Source organism: Grampus griseus, assembly GCF_964374135.1.
Source record: "Grampus griseus genome assembly, chromosome: X".
Classification (NCBI taxonomy): Eukaryota; Metazoa; Chordata; class Mammalia; order Artiodactyla; family Delphinidae; genus Grampus; species Grampus griseus.
The window spans coordinates 9,776,056-9,803,980 of record NC_138999.1 but is presented as its reverse complement, the minus strand read 5'-3'; the positions used below and the strand labels follow the sequence as shown (position 1 = coordinate 9,803,980).

Below are 27,925 nucleotides of genomic sequence, written 5' to 3'. Positions count from 1 at the left end.
CCAATTCTCTTTTTCCACTTTAAGAGGAAAGAATCCTCTTTCCCTACTTTCACCGTGTGACCTTGGGCAAGGCCCTTAATTGTTCTGTGCCTCCGTTTCCTCTTCTTTAAGTTGGGGATAATACTTCCCATTCGCAGGGTTGTGACAAGGATTAAGTGAGTTAACAAGCCCTCAGAATTCCATCCGGTAAATTGGAAGCACTCATACATGTTTAGAGCTGTCATCATCAATGTCACCCTCCTGCTATCATCCAGAGCGGTTTCGGGGAGGTAGAATGAGCAAGGTGATGGAGAGCAGCAGCTCTGGACCTACACCTGCCTCGGGGTCCTGGCTTTACCAATGGCTACCTCTGTGCATAAACTTCAAGCAGTTTACTTCGCTCTTGCAGCCTCAGTTTACTCATCTGTGCAATGGGGATTCATACCAACGACTTGGCCGGAGTGGAGAGGGTGGTGAGGATGAGCTGAGATGCACGCTTTGCCACAGCGCCTTGGCGCACTCAGTGGAGGGTGGCTCTTGAAATCGTCAGTCCGTTCCAGTGGTGACTGCCCCCACTGAGACTTTGAGGGAGTCTCTCGGCTTTAGTTTGTTCACATGTAAAAGGGTGACACCTACCTCACAGGGTTTGGGGTGAGCATCAGATTGAAGAGGGGCTGAGAGGGTACTGTAACGTGTCAAGCCCTCCAGGACCACAAGTGAAGGGTCTGAGGGCGCCATTCTCACTCCTGCACGGAGCAAACACTGAGCCAAACGTTGATGGGAAGCACGGTGCTGCTTAAGTATATTCTGCATGTGTGTTTACTTATTTTCGTTATTGGAAACTAGGTTCTTGGGCTAGAAAATATATTTAGCCTCTTTCTCCCTTCTTTATTCTTTGCCTTGTCCTCAAAAGATTTCAAATGAAAAACCGTATCAGGATTTGTTTGGCTCCTTTCTGAGCTAAGTACCTTTACGACCACTTCATGTATTGATTCTACTAAATGGGAACATGTACCCCATACGGTTTCTGCATACAGTATTTGCCCTTCAGATACATCCCCCTGGGACCCTACCTGCCTGCTCTGGGTGCCTGCCTCTCAGCCCATCCCTCACCCCCAAGAGTGAAGCCACATTCCCTTCCCTCCGTCCTTCACATGGTTTTCCACCTTCGTTTTTCCTTAAAATCCTACATCTATCTGGATTGCACTGTACTCCTGTTGGAAGTGGGTTTGATTAGAGGCAGGAGACAGGGTGGCTCTGAGGGAAGCTGCCATTTTGTTTTGCTAGTCTTGGGTTTACCAGTTATTTCCAAGAGCCCAGGGTTGTCCACAATGGGGTACCGGGGGTTTGAGGGTCCAGATAGGGTCATTTTATAGTCTTGTGAGGGATGAGGGTGGGCAAGTCTCTTGGCAAAGTGCCAGGCCATAACACGCACTCGAAGAACCAGTTTTTCGATAAACCATTTTGACAGATCACTTTCTTGTAGGACTGCTATTGCATGACAGATTTGAAACAGGATTTTAGCGTAGAATTTAGAGACAAAAGCTCCAAGTTGGATCCTAGGCTCTGTCAACTGCCAATCAAATGACCTTGGATGTGACACTTCATCTCTCTTGAGTCTCAGTTTTCTTATCTGAAAAAAAAATGGGCTAACAACAGCGAACTCTCAAGATTGCTAGCATACCTGCAAGGATGTTTCATAAAATGGAATGTGCTTTATAAAGGTGACTCATCACTATCTCTTGTCCTCAGAGTTGTGACTGCCGTTGTTTTTTCCCACTCCTGCTATACCCTGTATTTAACCAGACTTCTGAGTGGATTCTTTTGTCAAGGTGATTAGTCACTTAATTACATTATATAATTAGTTCAGACTGATCCCGGAGAACTAGTGTGATGTCTGACTTATATATATTTTTGGTACAGATTATGCATTTATTACTCTCAAGTACATTATTTAAAATATACTTATACACACAAATGGCAGTCATTGTTTTGCTAAACAGAGGTCTCAACAGACTCCGCTTTAGACCTACAAAAATTCATTTATAATGAATATGTGAGATATTAAAAAGGAAACCAGTACTGCTAAAGTGTTTGAAAACATTTTGTAGCCGTATCATCCTGTTTACCAATTGGTTTAACCATCGTTGTTTTAATAGACAGTGGACAGCTAAATGTCAGCACAGCTTATTATAATTATGAAACAGAACAGTCTGGATTATTAGGGTTTACTGTTATTATATATGCTGAAATCTGTAAAATACTTCATGGTCCATTAATGGCTAGGAGATTCTTATATATTATCACTATCGAAACCTCTGTGGTCATTGTCATGGCTTGTCAATGGCCACTGCCCTCATTAAGAGCCCACTAGGCAGAATTGATTTTTGTCTGTGTAACGTGATAGACATTGTTTCTGTTTCCTCTCTTGTTCTCCAGGCTAATTTTATTGCATCTTTTTAGTACCTTAAAATCAACACTCGGACACAGCACCATTCGCAGGCCCACTGACATACGCTACACAGATATGTAATTTTAGACCTACTGCACGTTCTGTGATACAAGGCATTTTGAGACAGAGGGTCTGAGTCCAAGAAATTTTCATTGCCTATTCTCAGTGGAGGATATATGAGATGATGGTAGGTTAATTTTGGCCGCTATCGCGCACCGTAACATGGCTCCCCCCTTCCTCCCCCAGTGCTGGCTACTCCTTGAAGGGATAGCTAATCCACCACCTGTGCAACACCCAAGCGGGGAAAGCAGAAATGTCTTCGGTCTTCAGCTAGTCCCAGGGCAAGAGCCCCGGACAGGTTTTCCTGTTCTCAGGACAGTCCCACAGGTAGAAAAGATGTGTCTTTTGAATAAGAAAGATTTCCATGAACTGCATTAGATTTGAGCAAACACCTTAAGCGCTTAGCACTACTCCCGGGCTACTTAAAAGGTCTCTCCTCCCCAAGACAAACGCAACCGGGCTCTTCTTTTAGAAATGCAATGGAATTGTGATGTTGCAAACAGAAGCCAAGTAAATGGCTTTAAAGCATCATCTTGTTAATGGGATGAGTATATAATTATAGAGAATGACAACTGAATGCATCTCGCGCTCTACAGCCACACGCTGATCGGCACCTGTAACTACTTATTTGCAACTAACAAGCTAAAAACATAGCACGTGACATGAGTTGCCGTGGCAGAGCCCCGGGTTGGTTCTCAGAAGGAATATGGGAAGATGCAGTAACAGATCAGCTGAGAATCAAGCTGTCCCGTGCAGTCAGGTCTGGGTTACCTGGCCTCTGGGGGAACAGGGGATATTGTAACCCAGATAACCAAAGTTTAACATTTAAGTTCATTGTTCTGGGTAGAAAACGGAGTGAAGTGTAGTGCACATTTCTTTATTTGATAAACAGGGTATATGGGTACGATTTGCCTTTTTCGGATGACTCCGGGTTATCTTCATAAACACTAATTATCCTTCTGAGTTGTAAATACCACAGTCTCCTCCAAAGACCACTGAAGTGGGGAACATTTAACAGGCCTTTCCCTGAGTGCCCCCATCTGCTGGAATGTTCTAGTATGTTCTGCTTCTTTCTCCTCCCACTTAATTTCTGTTCTCCACGGCTTATTGCCGTTTAATTTATGTTACTGTTCCTAATCTCTGACATCTATCTTGTCTACATCTCTCTGCCATCTTCTGTTTTCTTTTCACACCCAACTTTTTAAAGATTACAAAGGCTTTGAAATATACAAGAAAATACTGAGAATAGTAAAACAAATACCAGTCAGTATATCAACTACCCAGAGTTAACAAATGTTTCTTCTATTTTTCTTTTTCCTACATTCTTTGCTTTTTATTTCTTACTTAGGGCTCCAGCAACCTTTGGCTTATACAGATATCCCCCAGCCAAAGAGAGCATTTTTTTGGCCTTACTCTTGCGTTTTCTCCTTTCTTTGTGGGGGAAGGTTACATTAAGGTTTACAACCTCTTTGAGTAATTCTAATGTAGATGCTTAAGCATTAGGTAAGTGGGCTCTTACTGTTTGATGTGATTATATTGGGAATTTAAGTAAGAGTAATGGGAAGCAGTTATAGAGAAATATAGGAACATCGCCTAAATATCAAGCAGATAAATTCCCTTATCCCTGGGATAAACAGCAAAGCGTCTCATTTCTGGAAGTCTTGCTTTTTGAAAATTATATCCCAGAATCAGATATAGACAGTCTGCAAAAAGATATATCTTCTTAAAGTTTTACTGCCTTGAAATGAATAATTCCATTACAATGAATATCACGGTATTTCAGAACAATCTAAGCACCAAATAAATGAATAAACAAAATAAGTAAATAAAGAAGAAGGGAAAACTCTTTCTTACAGGAGAATGCCAGCAAATAACTGAAGAAGAAATAATAGAATTAGACAAATCATCATTTTCAACCATCGCAATAATATTTGGGCAAGAATCATCAACGAATACTAAAATGAACAGGTAAAAGGATAATGAGAGTTGCAAAGTGACTTTCCACAAATTACTTATTAACTATAAAAGGAAAAGTGGTAACTTCTGGAGAACATCAATTAGTATGAATGTTGACAAGAGTCAGTGTGAACCTTACCATGAAGGGGACAAAATGACATCACATGCCTCCTGATACGATGCACTAAGGAGGGCATGGAGTCATTCATGTTGTTGTTCTGCCCCCAATGCAGAGCCTCAATCTGATCATGAGAAAACCCCAGAGAAACCCAAATCGAGAGGTTTCTACAAAATAACTGATCAGCACTCCGCAAAACTGTCAAGGTCGTGAAAGTCAAAGAAAGGCTGAGGCATGCTCCAGACTGAAGAAGACTAAAGTAACATGCCAACTAAATGCAAAATGAGATCCGGGAGTGGATCCTATCCTAGAAAAAATTGATATAAAGGACCTTTTTGGGACAATGGGCAAAATTTGGACACAGACTGTAGATCCAATAATGGAAATGGATCAGTGTTAAATTTCCCGATTTGGTTAATTGTATAATGATTATATTAGAAAATGTTCTCATTACTAGAAAATATACTGACATATTTCGGGGTAAATGAGCATGGTTTTGGTACCTGACATTCATATGGTTTAGGAAAAAAATCGTGTGTGATGGGGGAAGGGGAGGACGTGTGCACACACTAAAGATAGGGTAAATGTAGTGAAATGGTAACAGCTGGTGAATCTGGGTAAAGGATATCAAAGAGCTCATTTACTACTCTTGCATCTTTTTCATAAGGCTGAAATTATTTCAAAATCAAAAGTGAACATTTAAAAAGCACCCTGGAACCTCACTCAATATTTTGTAATCACCTATAGGGGAAGAGAATCTGAAGAATATATATATATATATAAAAATAACATAACTGAATTGCTGTGCTGTACACCTGAAACTAACATGATATTGTAAATCAGCTATACTACAATAAGAAAAAAGCACCATGGAATTCTTTTATAATACATTGAGCTTGGGCTGAGGGACGAAGAGAGAGAAGATCCCAAACTAAAGAATTCAGGGGGGAAAACCCCACAGTTAATTCATCCCACAATGTTAATATGAAACATGCCCTGGTTCTCACATACCTGAACATACAGATACTCGAAAGCAACTGGATCTCGCCTTAAAAGGTCAATTGGATCCTTTGGGACGAAGCTAATTCGGAAAAGACATCTCATCTTATGCGAGCTGGGCCTCTGGGTCACCTAGAAGAGCAGACCAATGACAAGAATCCTTCAGTGCCGGCAGAAAGGGCTGAGGGGCAGAAGCAAAGGCAGCTTTCTTTGGACACTGAGGAAGGAAGCGGTTGAGGTTCTTTTAGTATTTGTCATACATACTCATTCCCTGAACACTGCACATACCTGTGACCTAGGTCACGTTCCCCCAAAGCAGTCCCTGAAATGAGGGACTTCAATAAGGAACTGCTCCCAGGAGAGGCCAGTGAGGGAGTGGGGGAAGCAGGTCAGACAGGAGAGGAACCTGCTCAGGTCAGCCCAGCAGGGGTGGCTACAGGCTGTCCTGAGGGAGACTCTGGTGGGAAACTTACACCACGGAGCCTCTGGGATCACAGGTAAATCATTGCTTTCGGGCTGTCCCAGGGGGCTGTGACTTTCCAGGTATGGACAGGATGGGCGCCAGCAGTCTGAGGGAAGTCCTCTGAAGAAGATCTGCAGATGCTGGCTGTCGTGACAGTCACACACTCAAGCAAGGCTGGGGGTAGGGGGCGCAGAAGGGGACCCGGGGATAGGAGCACAGAGACTGGTCACTACAGTTTATTACTGTGTAACACTGCTGTGGGTTTTTTCCTCAATTAGACTCCAGAAGGATGGTAGCAATGAAAGCATGACAGTGGCAACTTGGATGACATCCAACTGGAACGCAGGAGGACAGAAGTTTTGGCCCGTTCACTAAATTTGGAGTCCTCAGGTTTCCAAACTACCCAAACTTCTGCTATTATGATTTGTCCAAATTGTTCAAAGGGGCTTAGAATACACCACGGGTCCTTCAGGGTTAAGGACCATGGATCATTCTGAGTCGCTTTCCTTTTCCCCAGCACAGTATGTGCCAACTACTAGGTCTTGGTTTCTTAATTCTTTTTGCAACAAAGGGGAATCAATCAATGAACGGTAGGTGCTTCATACACAGCTGAATGAATGAAAGACACTGGACTTCAAGAAAGAAGGTAAAAGAAAAAAAGTAAAAAAATAACAAACAAAAAAAGATTAAAAAAAGAAGGTAAAAGCTTCTTCAATTTCCCTTAAAGAGGTCAGTGCGATGAAACTAAAACCATGCAGCAGGAACCCACACAGTTGTTCTACTTGTAGTTTTGTGCACTTGGATGTTCTTTTTTTTTTTTTTTTTTTTTGTGGTATGCGGGCCTCTCACTGTTGTGGCCTCTCCCGTTGCGGAGCGCAGGCTCCGGACACGCAGGCTCAGCGGCCATGGCTCACGGGCCCAGCCGCTCCGCGGCATGTGGGATCTTCCCAGACCGGGGCACGAACCCGTGTCGCCTGCATCAGCAGGCGGACTCTCAACCGCTGTGCCACCAGGGAAGCCCCTGGATGTACTTTTTAATGCGCTTGCATGCAGTTTCATGTACTTGTAACTACTTTTATGCAGGGGACAAACCTGGCAAAATAAAAATGTTCGTGAACTGCAATTTAAAAGTTCAAAATAGGGAGCTGCCTGGTGGCCTAGTGGTTAGGATCCTGGGCTCTCACTGCTGTGGCCCAGGTTCAATCCCTGGTCAGGGAACTGAGATCCCACAAGCCACGCAGTGCAGTCAAAAAAAAAAAAAAAAAATCGAAATAAAATAGTAATAGCTTTACTGAGTTATCGGAGTGCGCATGCACACACACATTCTGAGAGTTTACATTGCTAACTTTGTTATATAGAAGAATTTCAAGGGGAAAACACATCCCACGTTTAAAGGTATACTGGGCATCCTGAGAAGCAGTACACTGAACCAGCTTCCTGTCTGTGGGCAGGATTGCAAAGCTGAGTGAAGTCAGGAGCCCATGGGATCCGGGCTGCTCATCACTGGCTGACGGTAAAGCAAACCAGGAAGAAGGATGCGTGGGACTCTAAGAGACCTGGGCTGCTGGCAGGGCTGCTGATGAGTGTCACAGTGACATAATGGTGTTTTGTCAGAAGGTCCTGTCTGATGTCAGAAAGTCAGAGATCATCTTATCTCCGGCTCCTTTAATTACAGGTTAGAATCTGTCCTGAATTTTCCATAAGCCTCCTTGAGTTTATTTTTATCATTAGTAGGTTACACTAGTTTTGGGAAATAAATGAATGTAATGCAAAAACATGCTTTAGACTCATTAGAAATGGCAGTCCAGGAGAATAACAGTCTCTAAAACAAGCAAAAAAACAATTTCTTGGAAACTTTAAGTAGTATGTAATAACAACGTTACTTTCTAGACAGAAGTTTAGTGTCAAACTGCCAGAAATTCAGGTAGAGTCGCTTAAAAGTTCCTTGGCAGTTTTCATCACAGTTAAATGTTTTAAAATAATTTTTGTTATTGGACAAATTCCTTATACTTACTCCCCAGTTCTATCATGCCTATATAAATATTTCATGGGTCAAATTTTTCATATGTATTGAATTCAAAGGCATATAGCTGGTTTGTTTCAGGATATTTAAACAATCAGTTTTCTAGAGACAATACTTGAGTTTTAGCACTTTGCTTTTCGTTCTGATTAAAGACAAAACAAAGCCTCTTCTAGAAAGATAAGGGAAGAAGCATTGTTAGAGGCTTTTTGTTTCCTTCTAAGTTTTTTGTTTTGTTTTGTTTTTTGGGTTTTTTTTTTTTGGCGGAGCCGCCCCGGTTCCCTGACCAGGGATTGAAGCCGGGCCACTGCAGTGAAAGTGCTGAGTCCTAACCACTGGACTGCCAGGGAATCCCTCTAATTTTTTTTTTTAAGGCATCATTACATTTATTTTTGGCCCTTTATGAGTCCTACCACACCAGGCCCCCGTCTCCCCGCCTCAACCAGCCCCACGCACTCCCACGCGTGGCCTGGACCCGAGGGACTACAACTCCCGGCAGGCTTTGCAGCAGGAGCCTGTAGCCAGGGTCTCCTGGGAAAAGAATTGCAGGTGGGCTTCACCAGCACGCTAATTAAAAAGGCCAGTAGGGGAGAGTAAATTAAGCTCTGAGTAGGAGATACTGGAGGAGGTAAAGCAAAAAGACCTGGGGATTATTCTTGGCCCTTAGGGAAAAGGAATTTTGACCTTGCTGCCCGCGGAGTAGGAGGGTGGCCAGCGCCAAAAGTCCTGATGGAAGAGAAAGCCGGGGGTTGAAACTCCTCCTCTAATGTTTTAAAAGAAGTCTAAAAATTGGAAATCAATCCGGAATGAGAAGGTATGGTTACCTAGCATCAGAAGAGACTTTGAAAGAATCTCTGTCCAGCTAAATCAGCATGAAGCTTTCCCATAAAGGCTGAGTGGTAGGTAGAAGTTCAGGGGGAAAGTAGAAATAGAAATATCAAAAAGTTGTGGGTGGTTTCCTTAGACTCATAGTAACTGGCTGTCTGCCCACATCCCCTTGGCATTTACTGCTCCAAGCTGAAGGCTATTTACTGCAAACACCTGTGACCATCTGCCAGCACAGGGCAAACCAGCAGAGCCAGGGAGCAGTTGGCCTTAGGAGAAGCCCACCCCCAACCATGGACAGGATGTTAGCGTACGAAGCCCCAGCCCCCTCGCCCTTGGGTGGGATACCTCTGAGGCACGTTCTCTGCTGGTTCCCTGTGTCCCCAGCAGGATTGCGCTCCAGCTGCCCACAGTGGAAACTGGCTTGATTACACACTCTTTATTGGCGTCCCCATTTTCCCATTTCCCCTCCCATTCCTCTGCCAGTATTTCCTGATATCGCCTCCCAAATAAACCACTGACATCCAAATCCTTGTCTCAAGGTTGGCTTCTGGAGGAACTCGGAGCCAAACACTGACCTTTCACATGTGGGATTCTGTGTATCAGGGGCTGTTCCCCTATAACAAAGAATAAACAACTCATCTGTTTCCAAGCGTGTTTTGGCACAGGTTAACATAATAAACAATTAGATGTGATTTAAAATATCAATAGGTAGGGCTTCCCTGGTGGCGCAGTGGTTGAGAGTCTGCCTGCCGATGCAGGGGACACGGGTTCGTGCCCCGGTCCGGGAAGATCCCACATGCCGCGGAGCGGCTGGGCTCGTGAGCCATGGCCGCTGAGCCTACGCATCCGGAGCCTGTGCTCTGCAACGGGAGAGGCCGCAGCAGTGAGAGGCCCACGTACCGCAAAAAAAAAAAAAAAAAAAAAAAAAAAAATAGGCAGATTTAAACGTGATAAAAATAAAAGGTCAAGTTTAGAGATAGGAAATGAACACAAATGATAACTTAGTAACGAATTCATTGCATCGAGTTTTACTACATTGAGTCAGGGATATCTGCGGGACCTGACGTGTAGCTTTTAATTGTGCGACAACCAAAAGGCAATTGAGCGTGATGACACTTTCTGCTACTCCATCCGTCTGGGGGTGACTTGACTCCCTGCCTCTCCTCCTGGTGTCCCCTCACGCCCCCCTCCATAAGCTCCCCTCTTCAGTGAACTCTCCTACCTAAGAGGAATTTGTTGAAATCCCTTATACATCCAACAAAGACCCTGCTTGTGTGGAATCACAAGGAAAGTCAGGGTGCTGTGCTGAATTCAGCAGCCAAGCAACCCGCTTGTCTCCCCAGAGAACAGATGGGGGTGGCATCTTGGTGACCAGGAGCTGGGACACATTGGTGGGTCACATATTTACAGTGGGCACGATGGGGCAGGGATTTCAGGCTTCCAAAAACAGTCTGAGGTAGGTACCCGGAACTTAAAAGAACGAAATATGATTTTGGCTTAATTTAAATAATTGCAGAAAGCATTTCCTTTTAATAGTTTCTAGAGATCAATTATCAAAACAGGTGAACAAGTCACGACCATAACATAAAATATAGTTCTGCAGAGCCATATCCCCAATGAGTCACTGCTGAGTCTTTGACAATTCTGTTTGTGAGATCAACTGACAGTCTATGAAAAATTGACAAAGGGGAAACATCACCTTGAGGTGTAAAATCCGTTATGAATGCCGGCGCTTCCTATAGTGGGGCTGCCCAGGGCTGTGGGGAAGGTATTTAAAGGATTCAAGGACAGGGGAGCGCTGGGCAGGGCAGCCTCTGCTGTCAGGGGCAGCACGGGCACTGGGGGCATAATTCACACACCTGAGTTAGGGTCTCCTGTTCATGAAGCAAGAGCAGCTTCGTTCCGGCTCCTTCCATCCTCTGCTCCAGCATGAGGGAGAAGTGCTCGATGCCTTTGATGGAGAGTTTCTCTTGAAGGGTTAGGATGACATCCTTACAGAGGAAACAGACAAGATGCGATCAAAATCAAGGCAGCCGTATTGTAGATTCCACATATAAATGAACTTATATACAAAACAGAAATGGACCCACAGACATTGAAAACAAACTCACGGTTATCAAAAGGGAAAGAGGGGAGGGATAAATTAAGAGTTTGGGATTAACATACACACACCACTATGTATAAAATAACCAACAAGGACCTACTGTACAGCACAGGGAACTATACTCAATATTTTGTAATAACCTGTAAGGGAAAAGAGTCTGAATATATATGTAACCGAATCACTTTATAGAGCCTAGCAACAGATTGTGCAGTGTAGTTGGCTCAGTTCCCCTCCTTCTAAATGGGGTGGCAATTAAACCACCTCTGAAAGTGGTCTACATGCCTGCATGCCAAATCCAGTCCACCACCTGTTTTTGTAAAATAAGTTTTACTGGAACCCAGTCTCGCTCATCTGTTTATGTATTGGCTGCTTTCGTGCTCTGCATGGGGAGACCTGAACTTGGTGGCAGGGGAGGCTGTGTGGCCTGTGAGGCCTAAATTATTATATTTGCTATCTGGCCCTTTACAGAAAAAGTTTGCCGACCCCTAGCCTACCCCTCTGTAAGAGCACATGGTAGTCGTGAAGAACGTGGGCTCTGGAAAGAGTCTGGCTTCTGCCCTGAGTCTACTTCGTATTAGCTGGCAGCTTAAGGCAAGTCACTTAACTTCTAGGCACCTTAGTGTCCCTGTCAACCGGGGATAATAATAATACCTGCCTCAGAATAGATACCAGGACTAAATGAGTTCATACATAGACAGCATTTATTACAGCACTGCTTGGCATACAGTTAGGGCACCATATTGATAACAGAAATTTTCACATAATGAGGTATGGGGAAGTCATTCTGGCTTATGCATGAGTTAACTTGAATTTTTTTTTTTTTTTTTTGGCTGCACCAGGTCTTAGTTGTGGCAAAAGGGCTCATAGTTGTGGCATGCGTGTAGGATCTACTTCCCCGACCAGGGATGGAACCCGGGCCCCCTGCATTGGGAGCCCAGAGTCTTACCCACTGCACCAACAGGGAAGCCCCAAGTTAACTTGAATTTTATGCTAATTTGAACAGTCGGTTTGTGGCCTATCAAACATTGTACATCTGCCTTAATTATTTTTTTATTTTTTAAATTTATTTATTTATTTATTTATTTTTGGCCGTGTTGGGTCTTTGTTTCTGTGCGAGGGCTTTCTCTAGTTGCGGCGAGCGAGGGCCACTCTTCATTGCGGTGCGCGGGCCTCTTACTGTCGTGGCCTCTCTTGTTGCGGAGCACAGGCTCCAGACGCGCAGGCTCAGTAGTTGTGGCTCACGGGCCCAGCTGCTCCGCGGCATGTGGGATCTTCCCAGACCAGGGCTCGAACCCGTGTCCCCTGCATTGGCAGGCAGATTCTCAACTACTGCGCCACCAGGGAAGCCCTGCCTTAATTATTAAAGAAAAGGGCACACTGACCACAAGTCAAGAATGTCCACGTTAAAAATAAAGATTAAATGGCTCCCTTCCTGTGATACCAATGCTGGTCCTGTTTCGATGATAAGACTCCCTTCCCAGGTGCCAAGGTCATACTGACTCGCTGTGTACGTGCTGCTCTAGTTTTTTTGAAATCCTCAAGAAATGTACTCCTGACTTGTTTAATGTTCTTTTTTTCTGACAAGATATAAAACTGTGCTTGAAAACCATGCTTTTCTGGAGCAGTTTCTCAGAGTAATCTGGGAAGCTGGCTTCCGGTCTATAGTCCTCAGTTTGGCTGAAATAAAACTCTTTTCTAGTCTTATTATTGATTGTTTATTGATTATTTTTGTTGACAATGATGATATACATATATCAGCTTTTATTTTAAGTCTCCGGGGAAGGTAGAATGAGCAAGCTTTGTCAGCAATCCTTCACAGGATTAAACATTTATGATCAGAAAGGTGTTCTATACACAAGCACAAGTGGACTGCAATGTAAATAAATGTCCTCAACCATTACTTTTTTCATGTACTTGAAAACTAGTAAGTGATCTCTCTTCAAAGATAACTAATATTCAGATGCTAAAATCCCACAGAGCAACACTTGGCAATTTCTGGAGACAGTTTTGGTTGTCACAACGGGGCTGGGGACGCTACTGGCGTCAAGGAATTTTCTGGTCCAAAGGATCGACAATGTCAAGGGAGAGAAACCCGGCCATACACAGAAGTTTTTTTTTTAATTGCTCTTTCTGGGGTTTTGATTCTTCCCCGTGGACCATTTTCAATTTCCTCTGGCTCCTTTAAAACAAAGATCCCCATACCTACCCACCACCAAAAAAAATCATTCAACAGAAATTCCGTGACTATACTGAATTTCATAAAAATATTCTGTTTCATAATTTTTGCTCAAGACCCAGAAAAGAGAAAAGAAAACCAGCCTCTGTGTGGCAACACATATTTTATAAAACATTCTCCTGAATCACCAGGGAGGACATGTGCCAGCAATAGTGTTTTCCTATTGTGCCTCTGTAAGCAAGAATTTTGGCAATTTTTATTAAACAGCATCATATCCCTTTCATACCTATACTATTTCCAGTTTACGCCTCCCAGTCTGCATCTCTGGTGATAATGAGGCTGTGAGGCACAAGCTAAGATAGCTTTAATTTCATGTGGACGCTTTGCATTGCTCCCCATCTTGTCATTGTCATCTGCCATCCTCAGGGAAATCAAACTTAGTCTGGGGTGGGTTCCTATAATAAAGAGGCCAGAGGGAATTAACAACAGGGCTCTCTTTTAAATTTAGATTTATTTCTGTTAAGAAATGCATTCAAGTCTTCACCTATATCTTCAGATGGGTAAGGGCTCCAATGGCAAGGGGCTTTTCTGACCAGTTGGTACCACAGAACAAGCCACAGTACCAGAGGGAGTTGAAACAATGTAGCTCTTTTGGGTTAGGTCAGGGGTCTTCAAACTAGAGCCTGGCCCCTTCGTTTGGAATCTGCCCAAGGCCATTCATTCACATATTATCTGTACAGTAAAGGATGAGTCTTGCCTGAAGAAAGGTTTGCCTCTTTGCCCCTGGCTCTTGGGAGGTAACCTCTAAGCCCTTGGAGTATCCTGCCTGATAGAGGTGTCTTTGTTCACTGAGGGGGGGCGCGTGGGGTGTCTTGGGCTACACTGGATAGTCTATGCTAACGATGGGATTCATGGTGGGGACCATGGACCATGTGGTATCAGCTCACCTCTGGAGGGGCAGGGTGCTAAGGTCAGCCACACAGGTGGGCAGCTGTGTCTAAGTGGACAACCCCCAATAAAAATTCTGGACACCAAGGCTTGGGCGAACTTCCCTGGTTGGCAGTACCCTGTGCACACTGTCACACACCAGTGCTAGGAGAAATAAGCACTGTCGGCATGACTCCCCAGGGGGACGATGACTGGGGGCTCTCTGCCTGTAACTGCGAGGATACCAATGTGCTGCGTTCTGTGAGTGCTTCGAGTGAATTATTAAAGCTCAGGGTGGTCTTAAGGACCTCCTGAACCCACCTGCCTCTGGCTGCTTTCATGAGACAATAACTGAGTTGAGTAGTTGCAACAGAGAGCAAATGGCCCACAAAGCATAAAATACTCACTCTACAGGCCTTTCCAGGAAAACTTTGCTGACCACTAAGTTAGTTGATCAATACTTGGAGTAACATCTCCCTATAAATTGATTTTGAGTAGGAATAAAGGAAAAGGGCTTTTTCAGTCATCACCACTTAAAATTAGCAGTCTTGTACAAAGGAAGTTAATATTTCATCTGGAATGATTTAAGGATAATTTAAATGGTCCCTCATCAATCTAATATTGTCTGCTCTATTACCTGCTAAATCACGACCTATTTCAAGCAATTCAGAACAAGCTGCTTGTGGTATCGTGGCAATAAGAATGCACAGCGAGATGGTCTTGGCGGAAATAATTCCACTCATAAGGCCTATGCTGATTAATTTTTAAAAAATGAGAATTAGGGCTTCCCTGGTGGCGCAGTGGTTGAGAGTCCGCCTGCCGATGCAGGGGACACGGGTTCGTGCCCCGGTCTGGGAAGATCCCATGTGCTGTGGAGCGGCTGGGCCTGTGAGCCGTGGCCGCTGAGCCTGCACGTAGGGAGCCTGTGCTCCACAACGGGAGAGGCCGCAACGGTGAGAGGCCCGCGTACCGCAAAAAAAAAAAAAAAAAAAAAAAAGAGAATTAGAGGTTGACTATTGGTAGGCGTTTTTTAATACAAAGTTGATATTCTCTTGATACATTATTGTACAGATCATCACTAGGTACCCTTTTTTTTTTTAACCTCAATAAAACCCTTTTTATTGTGCCATCTGAAGAAAGCCTATTTTAGGCTGATAGAACATTAGGGGGCAATCAATTTCTGAACACACCTTTGCCCAATAAAATAGAGAATATGCACTTTTCTTCCCCAGGAAGGAAACATGGGGGTAAAGAACTCATACGCTTTGTTATACCAGGTGAGAACTCATTAGGTAGAACTCACCTGTGGCTCTGAAATAACAGGATTGCTTTGTGACTCTTCCTTTTCTCCCCTCTCCTAAAAGTACACCTCATTTCTGCCTTTTTAATGTATCATTTCCATGAAATTGGTTACAGCAATTGAAAGTAAATGTTATCTTTACATTATTCTATCCCTTGTTTTTTGCCGGACACCAAAGTAGCAGATACTCAATTAACATCTAACATCTTAATCATTTCCGTGGATAGCAAGGCCGAGAAATCATGCTGGCTTTGGGCAGGGTGCCAAGCCTTCTTGGTGACAGTCACACTATTTTAATTAATTTTCAGCTGTATTAAAATGACTAGCCCTAGTATCTCATGACTGATAGCATATTATATTGTTTTGCAACACACACACACACACACACACACACGCAGAGCAGAACCTTGTTAGTTTAAATTTTTTGTTTGGGTTTGTGTTTAAGTATTCACACACTACCTTATTTGGAAACAACCAAAAAAATCTCAGAAATAAACAGATAGTTCTGAATGAAGGTATAGCCGCACAAGAGTCACAGTGGGACTTCCACGCCATACCTGGCAGTGTCCAGGTACACGGTTCAGCGGGTCCTCTTACCTTTATGGAGGTGGTGCAGTCAAAGCGAAACGATTTGGTCTGCCCATTTTCCAGATAGACTTTCAGGACGTTTGGCATAAAAAGAAGTGAATTATCCTTAACAGTTTCCTATTTAACAAAAAAAAAAAAAAAAAAAAAAAAAGAGGAGGCGGTGTAAGTCAGTTGAATTAGGATTCTGCCCTTTGTAGAAGCAGCACATATCTGCAATTTATTCTAATCACAGCATAAGACAATAAAAAATCAAACTCCCTAAGGCCAACCAAAGTATCCCTTTGGTGATATCTGAGTTCAGCTGTTCATAGCAAAATTCTTCTCTTCTAGCTACAAATAACTCAGCTGAATCAACTAAAAGAACTTTTCCCGTCAGAAGATCGATCAGATGAGTTTTTTTTTTTAATTTAAATCAAGGTTTCCCACTAGAAAACGCAATGACAGAAATAACACCTTTGTAATTAGACCACAATGTTTGGGACCACAAGGCCAGACTTTAGCAGAGCAGCATGTCTTAAACAGAAAGAAGACCAGCAATGACGATGTTTCACATGATGCCTGTTGGCAGGGGTCATGATGGCGAATCACAAGCATTAACAAGCTTCAAGTTTAAAGTAATTTTGTGAAATGATTTTTAACCCATTTAGAGATGTTCCTCAAACTCCAAGGGGATATATGAGGAACGGGTTAGTGTGTTAAAAGAATAAAACACTGTCTGTAACAAACAGATAACTTAAAAATAAGTCAAAAAGAGATGTTTGAAGCGCAACCAAAAGTAAACAAAAGACACACATTCCTTTGAATTTTCTCTTCAACTGGAAGTGGGGAGAGACGAAAGGGGGAGCAGGAAGGCAAGTTGGGTGAGTTCCACGAACACGTGGTTGGTCATGAAGCCACAGGAGTGGAGGGGAAGTCAGCAATTATGAAAGCGTTAAGTCCCTTGTTTTACAGATGAGGAAACTGAGAGGAGATGGCCAGAGATTTGCTACCGTCCTACAGTTGGTCCATGAGAATTCAGTCCCTAAGTATGTCCGAAACAGTCTCATGCCTTTCGCTTCCTGTTTCTTTCTCTGACTCCCCTCCCCTCCTCTCTACTCCTGAGGGCTTCACACACGACTTTCCTGCTGCCCAATTCACTGAGTTAGTGCAGCTCCAAGTCCAGAAGGAAGGCCACACGACGACTCAGAAAAGCAAGAGGAGACCGGAAAGGAAGCCGGTCACAAAGGCTGAGGGCCAGACAGCAGACCGAATGTCCCTGCCACGCTCAGGCCTGTGGTGAGGCCGCGAATGCTGCAGGAGATGATCGACCCCCAGAGCTGTCCCCACACACCAGCTGCTTTTTATCCAGGGACAAGGGGAAGCTGCCACAGCAGCTCCTGGAATCATATTCTCTCTAAAGATGCATAAACTGATTGCCCAATCTCATGCTCAGAAGCTTGAGAAAAGATGAGGTAAGTTTCCCACGACTCTCTGTGTCATAGTCATTCTTCTGGGACTGGAACTAACAGCCTTAAACTGGGACAGTCTTGTTCTGAAATGATAATTATGGTAACTCTGCATCCAGAGCAATGGGGATTTACCGAGAGGAACAGAAGAGACCGTGGTGTGAAAGGGGGCAGAGGGGATGGGGTGGGACATGGCCACTGGGAGGACAAGGCCACAGCTAAAATGTACATGGGGCAGCACAGCCTTCGGCCCCATCCCACAAACATCACAACAGTTTGGTAGACTGGCCAGTTAAGCCCCTGGATTCCGAGTGGGGCAGATGCAGGTCAGCAAGTTTTGGCCAGAAGACACTTGGCACCATGAGTGCCTTGCCCGGGACACACAGGCCTCTATCTGCAAATTCAAATCCAGGACCACCCAGGGAAGAGTCTGTGGCCCTTAGCAAGTATATCATGGATGAGATTTTTATCCCTTTGAGTTTATTTAAACAACAAAACCTCGACAACAAAAGGTGGCATTTCAAAGGTCCAAAAAATATGAGCACCCTGGACGGTAGCTTGCTAACAACCAAAAATACTAGGCTATATATTTGGGGGGAAAATTGAAAATAAGCATCCTATCAATGTTTGCATCATTCATTTTGAAGATCAATTATGTGCCTGACTAATCATGATTCCTATCAAGACCTATTGATGGAGGTGTGGGCAGTATTTCTTCACTCCTGATTGCATACAGGAAACTTTTCCCATCATTTTAACTTCTTTCCATTTTGATTAGTTGAAAGAACAGAGACATTTTATTTTGGATAAGGAAAACCTCAGGGGAAACCCTTCTCAAAATATAGAACGGGCTGTTATATGGAAGAATGTGTAGTTGGCAGAATGGGGAGAAATAGGTGCAAGTTTCAAAGAGGCATATTCTACTCAACATGACGCAATGTCAAGTGATCTCAAATCAAACGAACTCCTTTGTAAAGTAGTGAAGTCTCTAACTCTGGACTACTATGTCTTCTGGGTTTGTAAGAAGGAATACAGCTGGCACAGCCTGGCGATCTCTCAAGCCGTCTACAATCCTGAGATTCGACACCCCTGTGAAATCCAACAACCAATTCTGAACTGATCATTCCAGCGGGGTGACTGGCTCTGCTTAGTGCAAAGCCCCTACACCTCAAGGCCTCTCTTTGAGTCACCAGCGGGTGTCTGTCAACTCACCGACACTTGGCCGTTGATGATGACCTCCTCGGAGAATCGCACTTTGACTGGATTGGACTTTAACCTTGCCTTTTTTGCAGCACTAATAAATGCTGATTTGGGAGACTAGAAAATAAGAAAACATTTGATCTGATTATTGGTAATGTAAGGCCAACCTTGTAAGAATTGTTTCCTATCTTTATCCTCCCAGATATTTAACATTTTTGCTAAAAAGTGTTTGGTGCGTGCCCAATTCAAGGACTAGATACAAATTATGGATGCAGTTGAAACCCTGTTATGTTCATCAAGCAATAAGTTTGATTTAGCCACCAGACCAGAACTATAGACAGCATGTTCCATGTTCTTACTGAGCACATTTCCAAGGACCTGTTAAAATGACAGTTGTGGAAGTACATAAATCCTGCTTCCAATACGGAGCTTTGAGTACCATGCAGAAGGTTAGGTGGTAGCCAAATCTCATGTTGGGTTTATGACAAGTTGCTCATTAGTTACGTATTTTAACAAGGTGGAGAAGAGCCACTGATAGTTCTAAAATGATTGATAATCCTACTGTTACTCACATTAATGGTGTATGGGCACGTGAGCAGGTAAGGGGACACACACGCACACGCGCAAAAGCTCCCACGCTTTATGAGCCCAAAACTTGAGTTTCAGCCTCTTACTGGTAACCTGTGATCCTATAACCTTACTTAGAAGTGAAAGGTAGAGAGGAGACCTTGACTTAGAAGTGAAAGTCAACTGAATCACTTTGCTGCACAGCAGTAATTAACCCAACCTTGTAAATCGACTATACTTCAATAAAATAAATAAATAAGAAATAATATCAAAAAAAAAGGTCGACTTCATGTTCTGCCTCATCTTCTAGGCCCTCTGTACTGTCTTTCATTGGAAAGAGGGGCTGAGGGATTCAGTTGGTCTCCCTCAGAAATGGGAAGGACAATGATAAAACCTGCTTAGAGGCTGTGATCTTGGTCAACTGCCTTCATCTGAGAATCAGCCTCACTGCACTGTTTTAACAAAGCCTGTGAGGGGAAGGGAACTCATGTGGTAGGTGAGCTCCCTACCATGTTGCAGGCACCATCTGTTTATTTTGAAAAAGAAATGCATTCTCTATGGAACCTAATACAGAGGTAAATATTTAGCTTGAATCATACAACTGCAATTTTATAGATTAAAATGGTCAAATATTGGAAACGGCACACGGTTCAGCCTAACGTTTTTCATACTATACAGTTCTAAGAGATTGAGGCTGTTGTGTAAAGAATTCTAGTAATTGACTCTAAAGTCAACACAGAGGTTCATCCTCCTGTGTATTGCATTAATCTCAAAGCACAGAAGCCAGTTAGGGTGTCCCATACTTTGAATTTCAAGTAAAATGAAAGCAATAAAAGGATTCCCATCTTTGTCAAATACAAGTATACTGGAGATCAATTTAAAAACAATATGATGGAATGGATAAGTTAAATGTGGTCTAGCCATACAATGGAAGACTATTCAGCCACAAAAGGAAAGAAGTTCTGATACACGCTACAACATGGATGAACCTCGAAAACATCATGATAAGTGAAAGAAACCAGACACAAAAGGCCACACATTGTATGATTCGATTCCACTTCTACGAAATGTGCAGAATAGGAAAATTCTGTCTCTATGGAATAGAGACAGAAAGCAGATTAGTGGTTGCCAGGGGCTGGGGACGGCAGTGAGGAGAATGTGGAGTGACTAATGCGTATGGGGTTTCCTTTTGGGGTGATGAAAATGTCCTGGAACTTGATAGTGGCAATGGTTGCATAAGATTCTGAATGTACTTAATGCCACAGAACTGTACACTTAAAAACGGTAAAAAAAAAAAAAACAAAAAAAAAACGGTTAAAATGGTAGATTTACGTTATGTGTTATAATAAAACAATCATTGTTGGAAAAACACATGATAAAACATGTGGATGTGTATTCCTGGGTGGAGTTCTGCCTTAATGCTCAGAAAATCCTGTTATTTCAAAAGTTCCCCTGTGTCTTAAGGGCAGCATAGACGGATGCTTTGGCCTCCAGAGTTTCAATTCTTCCACTTATGCAAGATGTTCTGAGAGAACGGCTGCCCTTTAAAAACAAAATGAAACAAAAATCCAGACAAACTCTGAATGGCTCCTCAAAAGAATAGCTTTGAACATGCTCAACGTGACTTTTAAAAGTCCTACTGCAAAGCTGAAGTCATGGGACAGGGATGTTCTCTTCAGTACCGTAATTACAGGCCAAGCTTAGTCATGATGAATGAACAAATCATACAGTAGGGAGTTCATCTGCTTTTGATATGTCATTTTTTAGCTGAAGGGAAAACATTATTCTCCCGTAATGATTTTAAGCAGGGGATATTTACGTTGGCACAATGCGTTTAGCTCAAGTGAAGCGGCTGTAATAAAGCTACCCAGAACAGACACTGCTAATTAGATGAGATATTTGAATGCAGTAACGCCCCACTTCCCCAGCATTGTTTGGGAATGATGTATTTCACATGTGTTCAGTGTGCCAGATACTGAGGTTCATTCCTCTATGCATCTGAATTTTTAAATGTGGTATTTTACCTTATTTTTCTAAAATGTTACATAATTCCTTGCCTCAATAAAAAATATATTTAACAGAATGTAGTTTCTATGCATCTCATTTGATGTATAATCTTAGAATGCAGTGATGTTCCTATGGAAGTACAGAGGGTTATTTGCCCCTAAAGTGGTCAAGCTGGGGATGCTTGTCTCTTCTGCCTGTAGCTATTGCATGCCCGCTTCTTGGAGCCTCATTCCTGAATTTATTCCCCATGCCCTAATGACAAACCTGGTAATCTAGGAAAACCAGAAAGAATATTAGATAGCCAAGGTAGTTAAGTAAATATTATTTTATACATATTTTGAAGTCAACAGACCCGGGATAAGAATCTAAGAATCCATACAAGTTGCATTTTTCTTGTTCTGGATTTGTGACTATTTCATATAATGGACATACATTTTAAAAATTACTTTTTGATGATAAAAACATTAGCTCTACAAGTCTGAAGTTTACTGAATTAGAATCAGTAAAGTAATGGCTTCTTCCACTGGCTGGAGTTACCTCTGGTACATGGGGTATGCAAACCAGTCATGACTGCAGTTTTGACTCAGATCTCTCTTTGTTGCTAAAAAATGTACAATGTGCACCACCCAAAAACCTGATACGTTAATTCCTGGCAACCTGCCGACCAATAGGTGCTGATCACAAGCACTTCATATCCTGTGGTGGAAATGACAAATAATTACTATTTCAAATAATCAGATTTTCCGGCTGTTAATTAATTTTAAGATTAAAAGGCCTCTAATCAACCCCTGCACCTCTTTCCAAATTTGCTGTTGCTAAGATGGCCACGATAGATGGCTGACATGCTCCTGATGCTCTTAGAAGTCATTAGAACTTAGTTTGAAACAAAACTACAGACATAAGATAAATTTCTCAGGGTATATGCTACCATACGACCCAGCAATCCCATTACTGGACATATACCCTGAGAAAACCATAATTCAAAAACAGTCATGTACCAAAATGTTCATTGCAGCTCTATTTACAATAGCCAGGACATGGAAGCAACCTAAGTGTCCATCAACAGATGAATGGATAAAGAAGATGTGGCACATACACTCAATGGAGTATTACTCAGCCATAAAAAGAAACGAAATTGTTATTTGTAGTGAGGTGGATGGACCTAGAGTCTGTCATACAGAGTGAAGTAAGTCAGGAAGAGAAAAACAAATACTGCATGCTAACACATATATATGGAATCTTAAAAAAAAAAAAAAATGGTCATGAAGAACGTAGGGGCAAGATGGGAATAAAGACGCAGACCTACTAGAGAATGGACTTGAGGACACGGGGAGGGGGAAGGTTAAGCTGGGACAAAGTGAGAGAGTGGCATGGACATATATACACTACCAAACGTAAAATACATAGCTAGTGGGAAGCAGCCGCATGGCACAGGGAGATCAGCTGGGTGCTTTGTGACCACCTACAGGGGTGGGATAGGGAGGGTGGGAGGGAGGGAGATGCAAGAGGGAAGAGATATGGGGAAATATGTATATTGTATAACTGATTCACTTTGTTATAAAGCAGAAACGAACACACCATTGTAAAGCAATTACACTCTAATAAAGATGTTAAAAAAAAGAGAGAAATTTCTGAAGCTAAGTGTAAGGTCTTGAATTTGCCAACCCTGTAGCTCTAAAGGACATTTATATAGTAGGCACTGAGTACATACTTAGTGAGGACTAACTAGCCCACAGTTATCACCGGATGACTTAGTTTGGACTTCCCCCAAAGCAGACCCTAAGACCAGGATTCACAAGCAGGTAGCTGATTTGGGAGATGCTCCCAGGGAGCATGGGTAGGTGAGCAGGGGAAGGGAGACAGGGCGGGTGAGGAAGCCAATGAAGCATTCATTGTTAAGTCAGGCACCACTGTGAGCAACTGGCGTTTAACCCTGCTGGGAATGTCTGGAAAACAAGGCAGGCTGTATGCCTCAGAGTTACACTGACTGAGGAGAGAGGGAGCTGGGGTATTTATCCACCAGCTCCTGTCAGTCAGTGATGAAGTGGCTGCTCTTCTGAGAGTGAGAATTCCTAGTGGAGTGCTCAAAGAGCACTTCTGGTCCGCTCCATGAGCATGGCCCTGTGGCCAGAAATAACCCACAGGCAAGGAATCACTGGTGCTCTCAGTTGGAAATTGGGCCGGCATGCTCAGCATGACACATGCCAAGGGGATATGTTCTGGGTTCTGACAATATCTACTATGCTGGAGCTTCCATGAGGAGGTGTGTAGCCTCCCTCAGGTATGTGGAACACAGTGAAAGGTAGGCAGGAAGTGAGAGGCAGGCAAGCAGGTCTCTCAAGTTTTTGGCCTAGAAGAAACCTGAGGGAAGGTGAATCATGGTAGCTCAGGGATGCCAGAACTGAGAGTGACTTAGCCCAAGTCCCACTGACTTGGGGTTGTATGAGGAGATGTTACAGAGACTCTTTAAATACTCTCTGTCTCAGGTAATGTTGGACTGGAAAGCTCTGAAAGTTCTAGACTTGGGAACTATGGAAAGGAAAGAGGGGAGCAGTTGGCCAAGAAAGATCTGGAATAAAAATGGTAACAGTAGGGCTTCCCTGGTGGCGCGGTGGTTGAGAGTCCGCCTGCCGATGCGGGGGACGCGGGTTCGTGCCCCGGTCCGGGAAGATCCCACATGCTGCAGAGCGGCTGGGCTCGTGAGCCATGGCCGCTGAGCCTGCACGTCCAGAGCCTGTGCTCCACAACGGGAGAGGCCACAACAGTGAGAGGCCCGCGTACCGCAAAAAAAAAAAAAAAAAAGGTAACAGCATAAGGGAAGATGGTGTGTCAGAAAAAAACAAATAAAATCCACGAGTAACCCAAAAATTCCTCTTCTAAAATTCAATCCTGAGGAAAAGCTATTAAATACAGATAAAGATTTATACACAAAGATGTTCTCTGCGGAATTATTTATAATAGAAACACATTAGAGACAGTGGGCTTAATGATGGGTGTTGATTAAGGAAATCTTGGTTCAATGTAATGTTTTACAGCCATGTATATAATGCTTATATAGAATCCTTGATGACACGGGAAAATGCTTGATATACTAAGTAAAAGATGCAGAATAAAAGTGTACATGTCATATGATCTCAACGCTGACAAGGCATTAGAACAAAAAGACTGGAAAGAAATAGGCCAAAATGTTTACACTGGTTGTCTCTGAGGATAAGTACTGCCAACACATATTTTTCTGCTTCTGTATTTCCTTCTGCACTTCCACAATTTTCCTCTAAGAAATAAAGTAAAAATGGTGGAGAGAGAGTCCTCCATAATACTTAAAATAAGAAGGCAAAAACCTGTTAAGAATTATTTCTTATCAAAGAATTTTGGGAATCCTAAGACTTTTCTCCCAAGCTCCCTTGACCTGGGCCTCACTGGAGATTGATTTCTGTGGCTGGGTCATGTTGGGGTGCCCTGGGGACACGTGGAGTATGGCAAAAAGCTGTAAACATCGGCTCTCTGTCTTGACCAGATCTTATTATGCAGAAGAAACACAACATAAAAAAATGCTGACCAGTAAGCTGCAAAGAAGTTAAAATGCTGAATGCTATTGTCTGTAATAAAAGTAGAATTTATAGACTTTCTTTTGGTCTGGTGGGTCCTCTGTTTCTGTATGTCCATTCTGGTTGCCAAGAGAATGTTCATCAAATACATAAAACCTTTAAAAAAAGCCATTTGCTTGTAGGAAAATCCAAACACAAAAATATAAGTAAAACTTCACAGTCTCTTTTCCCATGTGCACCCCTCTCTCCATTTAATGTATCTATTTAAGTAACTTTGGGGTTTCAACTCTTATAATTCAGAGGAGGAAGAGGTCACTTTGGACTGGATCAAGAAGGGAAGACTTTAGGTGTGGGACACTGGTTCCCAAGTGGGGGTGATTTTGGTCCCCAGGGAACATCTGACAGTGTCTGGAGACATTTTGGTTGTCACCACTTGGGATAGGATGCTACCGGCATCTAGTGGTAGAGGACAGGGATGCTGCTAAACACACCTCCCAACAGAGAATTCTCCAGCCCAACAGTGCTGATGTTGAGAAACTCTGGGGTTGCATTCAGAATTTGTGCCGAGACTTGAAAGGTGAGAAGGATTTGGCGAGCTGAGGAGGTGGCGGGTGGAGTATGTGATGGGCATTTCAGGAAGGCGGGCTGGTCAAAGTTGAGAATTCGCCTACGATGACTGGTTGGGAGAGTGCCTCTGGGGAACAGAGGTGCAACCGTTGGCCATAAGAACAAGCAACACTCCTGAACGTTGACTTTCAATATAGCACAACAGCAGGAGTCAGCTGAACTCCTAGAAAATTCCAGGTTGTCTGTTAAGAGGAAGTTCCATGATTCACGGATAGTAATGAGTATTCATATGAATCACAAGTCATGCAGACTCAAATGGCAAAAAAAGCAAGCAAAGCAACAAGACAAAACCCTTAACTTAAATGCAAAACTCCTCTAAGTTTACTGTTTGGGGGTAACATGCGACCCCACATTGGAAAAATAACCTGGTTTGGAGTAAAATGGTTCTGATCTTGCATTACTAATAGGTTATAAAGTAGGAAGAGAGAATTCAGGAAAGACAATGCAAGCTTGTAGTTCCGCCAGGAATTTATAGTTGGTCCATCACTTGCGTATGTTAGACATTCACATTGGCTTTACCCAAATGCATTTGTTCATTGCAAAGAAATGAAGAAGTGTGCATAGATTTGAAGGAGGTGCGAGTGACAACTGGGTTAAATGAAACAATCTAAAAACAGATGAGCTGTACTTCATATGGAAAGAATCGCCAGGTCACGAGGTGGTGAAGCAGGAAGGCCCTTGGACGGGATGCCACCTGACCTTCTCCTTACACGGATGAGGAAATTGGGGTCCAGAGCAGGTGTGGGAATCGCCTTTTATACTGTTGGGAACTAGATCTCAAGTCTTGCTTCTTTTACCTCCTGCTGTCTCCTTAGATTTCAAATCCAAATGTGTGTGTGTGCGTGTGTAGCTGTGTCAAAGAGTTGGGACTAAAAGTAACATTCAATATTAAACCCTGCTTTTAACATATGTAGTAATGACCCTACATCGCATAACTTGTGGTCTTGGTTAGTTCAATTTGTGATCTTATCACAAACTTGAATACATATTTTTTTCCTGCCTAAAATGACTAGCCCATAGTGCTTAGAAGGAAAATTCCAGGACAGGGGAGATGAAGAGTTTGGTCAGAAGATGGAGACCGGCAAACGCCAGAGCCTCTGAATTGATGTAGAAATCTCTATGGGGAGGAAAATAAAAGCCTAAGTAGGTTGGAATCTCTGCCGCTCCATGTGAAGGCCACACAAGATATTGACAGTAAACGTTTGGGGAAAAATCTGAAGGAATTTGCCGCGGTATTTTTTAGTTCACTGACCATGAAATTCATGGTCAGTATGAAATTCACAAGCAATGGCAAATCTATAGAAATAAATGAATAGTAAATTAGTGGCTGCTTGGGACTGAGGCTAGGAAAAGGGATTCATTGTAAATGTAAATGAGGAATCCAGTTGGGGTGATGGACGTGTGCTCAAACTGGATGGTGGTGATGGCTGCGTACCTCAGTAGACTTTATAAAGATCATGGAATTGTACACTTGAAATGGGTGAATTTTACGATATGTGAATTACACCATGATAAAGTTGTTTTTAAAAGAATCATGGGAACTGAAAGCAGTACGATTTTAATCACTCCCCACCTTCCTGACAAGGCCGCTGAAACGTCCAATGTCTCCACCAAATTATTTAAATGGGGGTAAGAGAAACAACCATGCTTCAACTTCCTACAATTAGATATTCCCTTTAGACTTGTGATGCTTAAGCTGGAAACTTAAGAATCACAAGGAAATTCTTGAGTTTTGTGTCATTTCTAGATGTGAGAGGCACATGGGACTGAAAAGTTGATTTTCAAGTTATTTAGGAAATGCACCACTTTCTTTTCTGTCCAATGAAGGATCTGCTGTCATGGAGTACAAAATACAAATAACCAAGATTTTGGAACTGGTCCTGTGAATGCATGTTATTTCTCTCTGCTGTTAGTCACTGGAGTGGAGTGGGAGGGGGAGACTGGAAGTGCGAGATGGTGTGTGAAAGTCTATTGTAACCCATATCTTTTTATAGATGCACTTTTACTCACAGGACACTTACAGGGTAAGGCTGAATGACAGCGAGGAGTATCGATTCTTTGCAGCTTCTGTAAGAGAGAAAACAAAATATTTATGATATGCGCAGAGCCTGGACTCTATCGGTGACGGTGCTCTTTTAAAACAAAATGTGTGATGTTCGCGAATGTTCCTTGGGCTCCCAGGGCAGAGAATCAAAGGGCTCACAAGTGGGCTTTCAGACCACAGAGAAAACTGGAATCAAATGTTCAGCCAGTGGAAAGCTTCCTATTCGGTTTATATTGGGTGATATTATCTGTGACACCAAACAGCAGAGCCCTAAAATAAAACTCGCTGAGGGAAGATTGGATTTTAAAAGCATCAACTCAGTCTCTCAAAATGGATTCTCCCCTTCCGATTTTCCTTTAGCCGCTTAAAATGTCTGTGTAATTTTCTGGAAGGGGATAGAGTTTTAAAAATTCTATCAATTCATTGAATGTCAGTATCTTCTTAGCATCATGAAAGAAAAATGTCACTGTAGGCTTCTTATGTAAAAACAGTATCCCAGTAAATGTGACTTCCCATA

General features: G+C 42.9%; 1 protein-coding gene across 3 annotated transcripts in view; it reads right to left on the bottom strand.

The window, feature by feature from the left end:
- Positions 1–27,925, bottom strand: part of FRMPD4 (FERM and PDZ domain containing 4) — a gene marked incomplete at both ends in the record, with an annotated part of 745,350 nt that overhangs the window by 19,683 nt on the left and 697,742 nt on the right. For 2 of the 3 annotated variants that reach the window (XM_082681911.1, XM_082681913.1), the window contains 5 exons: positions 5,577–5,696; positions 10,735–10,866; positions 15,980–16,087; positions 18,628–18,732; positions 27,386–27,431. In XM_082681911.1, the coding sequence (XP_082538037.1) occupies positions 5,577–5,696; positions 10,735–10,866; positions 15,980–16,087; positions 18,628–18,732; positions 27,386–27,431 (511 nt within the window). Of the gene's footprint in view, positions 1–5,576; positions 5,697–10,734; positions 10,867–15,979; positions 16,088–18,627; positions 18,733–27,379; positions 27,432–27,925 lie in introns of all 3 variants that reach the window. The other variant, XM_082681912.1, reaches the window with a different exon arrangement.